General features: G+C 35.9%; 1 protein-coding gene across 1 annotated transcript in view; it reads left to right on the forward strand.

The window, feature by feature from the left end:
* Positions 1–10,401, forward strand: part of LOC132827619 (SEC14-like protein 1) — a 48,425-nt gene extending 38,024 nt beyond the window's left edge. Inside the window, exons 9-16 of the mRNA XM_060844178.1 lie at positions 419–507; positions 4,786–4,856; positions 5,386–5,557; positions 5,661–5,795; positions 6,926–7,060; positions 7,220–7,471; positions 7,674–7,852; positions 9,446–10,401. Coding sequence (XP_060700161.1) covers positions 419–507; positions 4,786–4,856; positions 5,386–5,557; positions 5,661–5,795; positions 6,926–7,060; positions 7,220–7,471; positions 7,674–7,852; positions 9,446–9,551 — 1,139 coding nt within the window. The 3' untranslated portion in view covers positions 9,552–10,401. The remainder of the gene's footprint in view (positions 1–418; positions 508–4,785; positions 4,857–5,385; positions 5,558–5,660; positions 5,796–6,925; positions 7,061–7,219; positions 7,472–7,673; positions 7,853–9,445) is intronic.
* Positions 10,402–11,345: the final 944 nt, after the last annotated feature.

Below are 11,345 nucleotides of genomic sequence, written 5' to 3' on the forward strand. Positions count from 1 at the left end.
GACTTAAAGAAGGAAATACAATAGCGGGGCACTGAAATTTAGGGAGAAAATTCTCTGAAGGGCTTGGCAGCTGAAGTACCATGGTCACCACGGAGTAAAATCGGGAATGCTCAAGAGAATAGAAATTAGTAGAGACCTTGGAGGTTTTGGTTTGGAGAAGACTAGAGATTGAGCGGTCAAGAACATGGAAGATCTTGAAAGCTTAATTTTAATTTGAGAGTCTCAGTTGGATACTGTAAGGATTAGAATCAATAAGTTTCTCGATGGATATATTCTAGTTCTGTAAGGAAGTAAAATTTATGTAATGCTATCATACTGTTGGTGAAAGCTCTTCAGGAAGATTAATTTCTAATTTGGTATTTTGCATATTATAGTTGAGACTGGCAAAACATTTTAATGATGTTTTGTTTTCTTACAGATGGGAGACCCTTGTATATCTTAAGACTTGGGCAGATGGATACCAAAGGGCTCGTCAGAGCACTTGGAGAGGAAGCACTGCTGCGGCATGTAAGTGTACTTCAATCATTTACTTTCTTGATTAAATTGATTTCATGTGTATTTCCAGTATTCTCTCGGCTGAAATTGTGAAACTCTACAGTCAATAAAAATGCTGTTTTTAGTTTCTAGTTAATTATTACTATATTAAAAGTGCTTTCTTTATATAACGTTTATAATTGTTATTTTCACATTTGGGGTTTTTGCCATTGTGAAGAGGATTGAGAATGATCAAACTCTATCTGATAGAGCAGAGAGGGATGATGATTTTATTTCTTAACTGTGCGTCAGCGTCAAAGTTGCCTGTGGTGCAAATTGTCTACAAATCCAAACTGGATTCAATCTTTACAAATTCTATTCTGGTATTTTTATTGTAGGAGCAGTAGATACACAAAATGTTAATTGGCGCAACATTTTTATGTTAGGCAGTTCAGAAAACTTTACCTAGTTGAGTGAATGATTATTAAGCCATTACAGAATGTTCATGCATGTATGATCACAGCGGGCTTCATTCTTTTCCCCAATTCTGCTAAATGCTAGGTAAACCAGGGCATTATCTGTATTGCCAATGAAATGACAAACTGTCAAATTCATTTGAAGTTTCGCTCATTTAATTTAAAGATTGCAATAAACGTATCCTTGTGTGCAACGAAGGATGGAATTTTTAAACTTTAAATGAAGCAATGTATATAGTGATTTCAATACTTTCCTATTACACAATAGTTTGTTTATTACTTTATCCCAATATTCAAGATTGGGCTTCGTTTGTGCCATTTGTTTAGCTTCAGATAACATGACTTGTGTTGACTGAATTTTTGAAAGATAGGTGCTTACCACAGATTTTTAACTGCAATCATTCTATGACATTATTTCAACAAAATAAAATTGAAAATAATTAGAAAACGTATAACGCACAACTATTATTTGTCAACTCTGTGGCATTTCATCATGCAGTTTATATTTTCTGAGATTATACATACTTGAAAATTTTTTTTGTACCAGGCTAAAATCTCTCAAAGTTTCTTGTAATCACAAAAAGCATGTTATATAAGCCTTTGAAGTAATCTTGTTCGGGTTATAGACTGGTTACCTTATCAAATGTAATCAGTTTAAAAGAGAGCCACATTTTGGTTTATTTCCAAGTGTGTAGATCTGAGTCATTTGAATTTCTCTTGTAAATTATGGATGAATAGTGAGCAGCTTTTAATGATATGATTATGGAATTCATGATGTTGTACAGGAAATTGTCTACTTGACATTGATCATTACTGTCTGGCAGTCTCAGTACGTTGTTGCAACCTTCAGTTTTACCCTGATTTCTTTATCTTTATGAATACCCCTACGCTATTTCATTGAAGCAATTATTTTACTTTTAACTACTTTATGCGGCTGTCCGGTCCACAACTGCCATTTTGAAGAATCTTAAAGATGGCATTTTGTGTGCACAGAGGGGCTTTTTTTCTGTTTGAAGAAATGGACTTAAAATAATCTACTTGGTGTAAAATTGTCATGAATCCAAATTTATGTAGGGCAGAAGAGTTATACTAGAAAATCAGCATCAGTGCTAAGGAATCCAATGGGGCTCATCAGAGAGAGCCAGTAATAATTTGTAAAGGTTAAATAACATCTAATAAACATTGCTGAATTTTTTAAAATATTCGGTATGCACTCAAATTGTCAGGAATATTGGTGCCTCTCAGATTTGTAATTGTGCCCCTGTTCACAATGTACACATGACTAGATGAAGGAATAGAGAATACAATAGCTATTTTTGCTGAAAATATCAAGCTATGTAGCATAATAAATTGTGTAGTTTGGAGCAGAAATTTGCCATGGGGCATTGATAAATTGAGGGACAAACTGGCAGGTGGACTTCATTTTGGGGAAATTGTAATATAATGCACTGTGGATCATAACAAGATTGATTAAACTATTTACTATATAATAAGTGGAACTGTATGGGATTGGTGATGTTCTGGAACCCAAATGAAGAAATCTGTAAAAGGTTAATGAAGTGTTGGCGGAAGTGCTTAATATACTACAGTTGTCGAATCCATCTGTATGATCCTTTTCATTAAACAACCAAAGGAGTATAATAGAACAAAATTTAACACTGGACTACGTAAGTATTAGATCAAATGATCAAAAGACATCAGTTTTAAAGGGTGTGTTAAACGAGGGGAAAATGGTGTGGACAGTTTGGGGAATTACTGAATTTAGGTCTGGACAGTTGAAAGCACAGAGCTAGTACTAATGCGATTTAGGAATGCTTGAAGCTAGAATTGGAGAATTTAACCTAGAGATTAGACTATATCATAGAGCTAAAGGAGGTGATAAAGGTAGGGAGGATTTTGAAAACGAATGTGGAAATTATTATGTCAAGATTTTGGTTGACATGAAGCCACTGAAGACCAGAAAAGGACAGGGAGAAAGATTTGACTCAAATGAGGGTATAAGAGGTCGAGATTGTACCTGTAACAAATATGACACAAGTATTGCAAGCAGTTTGGTGAGCCTCAAGTGTTGTCAGGGAGAAAACTGGAATTGGTGGCAAAGAAAATATGGTTTGCGATGAGGATGAAGGAGCAAAATACATTTGGGAAGCAAAATCATGCTCAGGAATTTTGTGAATAAAGGGAGGTGATATGGTACCTTCCGAGGACTGAGGGTTCAGCGTCAATTTTTTTTTATTCTGAGGAGAGGGCTAACAATAGTTATTTGAAAGAAATTGTTACAACGCCCTATGGGAAGAGAGCCTTTAATAATATCAGTTAACATGGGAGCCAGGAAGGAAAATGAAATGGTCACTAACTTATTAAGTTCCAGAGAGCAAGAGATGGATGTTATGAAGACAGAATTAAAGGACATAGGTTTGAATTAGCAGCCAAAGGATGTGTGGACAGAAAAACAGGATAATCAAATCTACATAGTTGGCCAGAGTGTACATTCAATCAAGGTACTAAAACTTTGAGTTCCATGCAGGATAGAGAGGAACAAATAAAGTGGTGGATGGGGAAATAGCTAAAGTCAAAGTTATATGAAGTTGTAGAAAACTGACAACAAATGAGAGCAATGATGAGTGTATTTTCAAAAGTATTGAGTATTTTCTGCATCTATTAAATTTCTATTGCTGGAGCCAGGGCATCTATAATTGACTGTGGATGAGACCCTTTGGAGTCTTGACAGTTCAACTGACAAAACAGTAGATCAAAGCAAGTCTTTACATCACAGGTTATGTTTCAAAAAAGGAGTAGCCGGAGATTGACGAATTTCCTTAACAACAGTCCCTAGTGGCTGGTTGAAATGAGCAGGGTGCAAGTGGTTGTTTTGCAATTACTTTGAACCACGGGATTGATCCATCGATGTCCTTGCCGTGTCAATATCGGTATTGTCTATTTCAGTTAGTGCATTGAGTGGAGGTAATTAATAGTCAGTAGCGTTTAAACCCAAAGGACAAATTCATCCAAGTAGAATTACTAATGATCAATCCCACTGGACAATCCTCTCCCCAGGGAGGAGAGATCTCAGATCCTCTGTTAAATAAAACCGTAGTTCAGCAGAAGAGACTGGAGATACAGTGCCTTTGTAATGATAGCTGAGGAGCACAAGTGTAGATCAATGCTGTGGTGATCATTGTCAAATCAGCTTCTGCCAAAAGGGTGGAGGTAACCTTACAGCTGTACAGAGATCTATTTAGACCCCATTGGAAACTGCATTAATTCCAAGGCACCTGCAGGTGAATGTATTAACCTTGGAAGGATGTACTGTGCAGATTCAACAGAGTGACATGAGCAGTAAAAAGTATGAAAGTATGAGAACAGATTGCAAAATGTTTAATTTGCTGAATATACAAGTTTCAGGTCTGCATCTAGTTGAGGTATTTTAAGGTGGCCATAACAACAGTTAACAGAATGTTCTCTGGTGGGGAAGCCTAGAACAAGGGAACATAAGCTTATAATTGAAACTACACCTTTCAGAGGTGATTTCTGAAAACATTTTCTCACACACAAGAAGTGGAAATCTGGAGCTCCTTTCTCCAAAAGACTGGTAAGGCTAGGTCAATTGAAAAATGCAAAACTCACTAAGTTTTTATTTGGCAAGGGTGTTAAGTATTACAAGACCAAGGCAGAAAGGAGAAGTTGATGCTCAATGTGTGTTGAATGGCTACAAAAGGATTTTTTTTAAATGAAGCTTTGTGAGGACATTTATAATTAAAACATCAATTTTGAAAATAAGGTTTAAAATGGGATTACACAAACTTATTTTGTTGAAATTTTTGTTCTGAATCAGGTTCTATCTATTAATGAAGAAGGATTAAGACGATGTGAGGAAAATACCAATGTGTTTGGAAGACCAATCAGGTAATCACGAGTTTAATCTTGGTCCCATTATCAATTAGTAGGGAAGGAAACAGTGTGGTGGTATTATCACGAGACTATTAATCCAGAGACCCAGGCAACATTCTGGGCACTTTGGTTCAAATCCCGCCATTACAGATGTTGGAATTTAAATTCAATAAAAATATGGAATTAACTGTCTAATGGTGATCATGAAACCATTTTTGATTGGAAAAAACCCATCTGATTCATTAATGTCCTTTAGGGGGAAGGAAACTACAATCCTTAGCTGGTCTAGACTGTATGTGACTCCAGACCCACAGAAATGTGGTTGACCCTTAATTGCCCTGTATGCAATTAAGGATGGGCAATAAATGCTGGTCTAGCCAGTGACACTCATCCTGTGAATGAATAAAAAAAAGTATGTAGCAATTAAAAAGGGCATGACTGGAAGAAACAATTTCATATTTATGTATTGCATTATTAAATATGTTATCTTTAAGTTCAGTGTCTGACATTGTTCTGCTCTTAATTATTTGTTTTTCTTAAATAGCTCTTGGACATGTTTGGTGGATTTAGAAGGCTTGAACATGAGACATCTGTGGCGACCTGGTGTAAAGGCACTGTTGAGAATAATTGAAGTTGTTGAAGCTAACTATCCAGAAACGTTGGGTCGATTATTGATCCTTAGAGCACCTAGAGTGTTTCCAGTACTTTGGACATTGGTAAGTTGTGTTGCAGCATCTGAGAAATAAAGCATGAATTGTTTCATGTTGAAATCACCATGCATTTTAAATTGCAATACAGTGCCCTTATTTTTAATTCCAGGTTAGTCCTTTCATTGATGACAATACAAGAAAGAAATTCCTCATCTATGCAGGAAATGACTACCAGGGGCCTGGAGGTCTGGTTGATTATATAGATAAAGAAGTGATCCCTGATTTCCTTGGAGGAGAATGCATGGTAAGAATTCACTACACAATCAGCTTTGTTTCTGAGGATACTGAGTCATAATTTATCAAAACCTAAGTCACTTCACCTGATGAAGGAACAGCATTTTGAAAGCTTGTGATTTTAAATAAAGCTGTTGGACTCTGATCTGGTGTCATATGACTTCTAACTTTACCCACCCAATCCAACACTGGCACCTCCATATTAAGGGTCTGAATGAGAATTTTACAAGTAGAAGTAGATGTCTAATTGAGTTTTACATATAAACAGTTGTGTTTTTGAGCTACCAATACCAAAAAGTTGAATGTGAAAAAGAATTGTAAAATTCTGTGATGAAAATCATGTCTGCTCCATAGATACTGTCTGACTTGATGTGTGTTTTCCAGCTTTTTCTGTTCTTAGTTTGTAGTCCTTATTACTTTACTGAAAGGAAAAGTGAGTGGATTGTTGAAAAAACTGACTGAAATTATTTCAAAGAAGTAATTTTGATTTAGTGTGATATCTTTTCAAACTGATAAGACCTCTGCAAGGTTGTTTGACTTTGTTGGAGTTTTTTGATTCAAAATAATGGAAAGTTGTCTGGAGTGGTGTTTCCTGGAAGGCAAGTCTGCAGGGACATATTAATTTTCATTCTTGCACATTTTCTTACAGGTAACAGGATTATCGGGTGAATGGCAAAACAAAGTGTTCCATTTAAAATAAGCAAACGTGCAGCAAAGTTTATAATTAGAATTGAGTTGAAAACTGCTGTACTCTATAACATGACAATCAAATGACAGCAATGGTTTTAATTTTGAGGGTTATCAATATCAGAAGCCTGACCTGTTTATCTATTCTCTTGAATTTCCAATGTCATGTAATCCCCATGTTACTGTCCTGCAAAGAAGGAGGATGTAGCTATTTAGATATTTTCCCAACAGCTCAATTAAGGTTGAGAACTTAACAAGTTGGAAATTAAGACCATTTTGGCAAAGTGCATTTTTTACTGTAGTATTTTAAATGGACAGAATTTATTGAGGAGTTACTTAGAAGCATTCTGACCAAAAGGTCCTAGTTATCCACTTTTTAGGTTACAGGAATATCTCTTTGCGCACTGTGTATGAATTGAAAAATATTATTTAATTATTTATTTTACCTTTTAGTGTGAAGTTCCAGAGGGTGGTCTAATCCCCAAATCGATGTATAGAACAGCAGAAGAACTTGACAATGATGATATCAGACTATTGACTGAAACTATTTATCAGTCAGCAAGTGTTTTCAAAGGATCACCACATGAGGTAACATTTGTGCTGTCCTTTTAGCTGGTCACATTTCTATTCCTTAATATATTGTTTGTATTGTTGCTATTTTAACTTTAAACCCCATACCCTGATGGTTAAGATGAAATAGGGCACTTTATGTTAATTATATTATATTTTGTTTTGATTTGCGTCCAGCTATTAATTGAAATGGTGGAAGCATCTTCTGTGATAACCTGGGATTTTGATGTGGTGAAAGGCGATATTGCGTTTAACATCTACCATTCAAAACGAGCACCCCAGCTTCCCAAAAAGGATACCCTTGGAGCACATGGGTTAACAGGCCCTGGAGGAAATAATGTGCAGCTTATAGATAAGTCATGGCAACTGGGCAAGGACTATAGTATGGTGGAGCCCCCACTCATCTGTAAAGAAGGAGAAAGTGTGCAGGTCAGTTTGATAATACCAGAGAGCAACATTGAGAGGCCAGTGTAATCTGGTCTAATTGTTAATTGTGGTATCCAATGTGAAGCATTCCAAAAATTTATCTTTGCTGTAATGTTTAGTGTAAGTGGTTTTTGCATGTTTTAAAACATATTAAAAATTATTTTCTTATAAGGTTATAATCAATTCTCCTGTTTTTATCTTACAGGGTTCACATGTAACAAGATGGCCTGGTTTTTATATCCTACAATGGAAATTTCACAATATGCCTTCCTGTGCTACAACTAACCTGCCTCGTGTAGATGATGTGCTGGCAACATTGCAGGTCTCTTCCCACAAGTGTAAAGTTATGTATTACACTGAGGTCATAGGATCGGATGATTTCAGGTACAGCATTTAAAAAGTCTTGAGAATTCAGTACTATGTCTAAATATGCTCAGATGTTTATTAGGTACAATTAGTCTTTACTGAATATGGGTGAACCTGTTCATTCTTCAGTTTTCCATGGAGATTCTATCTTGATTTTGGATCAGGTTGTGAATTATTCCAGTATTTCATAAAACTGAGAAGAGTTGTACAGTTGAACTGCAGACAATCTTCCTGAAATTCCTTCCTTCTGCGCAGATCATGGAACCCTCTACCCACGATGCCACTTAGAACCACTATCACCATCTACTTTGCCTCAGTAAGATGCAAAATTTTACTGAAGGAAACCCATGTTTTGTCATTCTTATGTATTTTGGTGGTGATAATTTATTTTCGGTTATAATATATACTTAAATGTTTAAAACTGGTGGTAACCTGGTTACTTGACAAAGCTACAATGTTTCATGGTCACACGTTGGCTTGATTGTGTTTGGTTTGTACCAGCATAAGAAAGGAAGAAGTTCAGATTCCAGTTTGCAAATTACATACTTGGAAATAGCTGAGTTGCACTTTGCCACAGTGCCAGTGTTAAGTCAAGGCTTTTCAGGTCTTCTGTTGTCATGAGTTCTCTTATGTTGCCCAGTGTTTTTTTTAATAAAAAGTGCTAATACAAGTGTATTGCATTAAACAAACAAGTCTGTTTTAACATAATTCTCATCTGCCATGTGGTGGGGAAAACTTGTATCCTGCCCACATGTATTTCTGATGTCCCCTCCCAGTGAGTGAGACTGACTCTCATAACTCTGTTTTTGTATTAGATTGGAAGAGCAGTAATCCAATCTCAGGGATATTTGCTAAAACATGGATAAAGTTTGTTGAACTGCTTTGATCAATTTTGAAATATCCATAATTTGGACCAAACTTTACTTTTTCAAGGATTTAGATGTGTAATTCCATAAAACCATTTTGAATTTGATACTTCAGGGACAAATTGAGGCACTAAAGAGTTTCACCTACTTTTAATGTACATATGCATGAGCTTTATATTAGAGAAAAAATTGATGTGATGTAAAAATAATAAAATAATTACACAATCTGACTAGATATCATTTGAAAGCTGCTTGATACTTAATCAGCTTTTAAATATTGATGGACTAATGATTGGGGGTTTCTAACCTCCTCAAAAGATTAGGTCTGATTCAGAAATTCAAATTTGCAATGGATGCAAGAATCAAAGCTATTCTTGGAGAAAAACCGGCTTAGGTGAGTTAGAAATTATAAATTGAACATTGTCAACAGAAGAATAAAGTAGAGAGGCTTTTTAAAAAAAATATAGGGTTGTAATGGCAAGGTGCTCCATGAGAGACCATAATTTGAGTGTGGGGAAAGGACAGGATGTACGATTAAGTGAATAATGCTAACAGGAGCCTGTATAATTGCAGTGGGAAGTTGATACTGCTTTGGATTGTAAACTTTCATGTTACAATATTGTTTTAGATACTGAAGAAAATATTTGCAATCAACAAAATCCAAATGAATATGCAAGTTACTTTACGTAAATGAATGTTTGTATTGCATTGAAACCTGAAAAAAACTTTTTAAATTTTATTTCAGGGGATCCATGACTAGTCTTGAATCTAGTCACAGTGGGTTTTCACAACTCAGTGCTGCTACAACATCATCTAGCCAATCACACTCCAGTTCGATGATCTCCAGGTAGTGATTCAGAATGCCTGCAATTAAAAAAAAAGTGCAAAACAGGACTCTTTTTTTTGGTGGCAGCTGATTGGAATGATGGTGCAGCAACAAAAATGCGTATTTGACTTTGATAATGCAAACAGTACAATCAGTTCAATTTCTTTGTATCCTTCAATTTCTCCTTACATTATATATATATGAGTGCATCCATTGTTTGCAATCAAGACTTTTAAAATGTACTAATTCATGTTTTAGTCAGATGTCATAAAGGTGTTAATGTTTACAGAACTGCATTTTCTAACAGACTGTAATTGTTTTAAAGATAGAACTGAACTTTAATTCCTACCTGTTCTGGAAATGTCACCATCTTTCCTGAATTCTTAAGATTGTTGTTACAATGCATTGGAAAAAAAGCACAAGGTCAAAGAAACAAATATCTTTATTCTCAGTTTGACACTTAAATGAAAAGGAAGTTGTGTAATTGAAAAAAAAGTTAGTACAAGCACATGCTAGACATAGAAATGTGTCTTTTGCACTTGAACTGGATAAATTGCTCAGAAACATGAGGTGACACACTTTGAAACCATTGTTGCAACCTACTTGAATGTAGTTATAGCCAAACATCTCATCTTTGTTCAAGAGTTGCTGTTTAACTGTATAAGACATCTTTCTACCATTTAATTATCTGTATTAATGTCCTGAAGCCAATAATGTTCCCATGACATGAAATCATTGTGTTAACATTCCTGTTGTGTCTATCAGTACTTTATACATTGCATATCAATCTTTGTTTATGGAGCAATACGTGTTACCACTGGGTTGGTAATAAATCATTCAAATATCTTTTGAGCAGCCTCTTTTTAAATAATAAACTAAACTGAAATACTAATGTCTGTCTTATTTTGCATTCCAATTATATTTGTGTTTGAGTTGGGTTCTTGTGTAACCACAGATTTTCATCAACCATTCCTATACTGTTTCTATCAATTAACCATTAATCTATGCACATTTTAGAAGCCAGGTGGACATACTAGTGATAGACAGCACAGTTTTCTGCAGGAGGGGCTGTGCCTCACTAACTTGTTTGAATTTTTTGAGGAGGTGACAAAGATGATTGATGAGGGAAAAGCAGTTGATGTTTACATGAACTTCCATAAAGCAATTACAATGTCCCACATGGCAAACTGGTACAAAAGGTAAAGTCACATGGTATTAGGGGTGAGATGGCAGGATGGGTACAGAACTGGCTTAGTGATAGGAGACAGGAGATAGTGGTCGAAGGATGTTTTTGAGAATGGAGGGTTGTGATTAGTGGTGTTCCACAGGAATCAATGCTAGGACCTCTGCTGTTCATGGTCTACATAAAGATTTGGAGGAAAACATGGCGGTCTAATTAGTAAATTTGTGGATGGTACCAAGATTGGTGGAACTGGGAATAGTGAGGAGGATTGTCAGAGGATATAGATTAGTTGGAGGCATGGGCAGAAAAATGGCAGATGGGGTTTAATCTGGGCAAAAGGTGATGCATTTTGGGTGGTCAAGTACAGGTGGAAATTATCCAGTGAATAGCAGAACCCTTAGGAGTGTTGAAACATCGAGGGATCTGGGTGTGCAGGTCCACAGATCAGTGAAGGTGGCAGCATAGGCCTTTTTTTAACTGCCTTATCTACCTATGGCATACTTGCCTTCATTGGAAGAAAATTAAATATAAGGATAGCCAAGTTATGCTGCAGCTATATAGAACTTCAGTTAAGCTACACTCGGAATATTGCATACAGTTCTGGACAGCACATGACCAGAAGGACATGGATGCTTT

Source organism: Hemiscyllium ocellatum, chromosome 25, assembly GCF_020745735.1.
Source record: "Hemiscyllium ocellatum isolate sHemOce1 chromosome 25, sHemOce1.pat.X.cur, whole genome shotgun sequence".
NCBI classification, from domain to species: Eukaryota; Metazoa; Chordata; class Chondrichthyes; order Orectolobiformes; family Hemiscylliidae; genus Hemiscyllium; species Hemiscyllium ocellatum.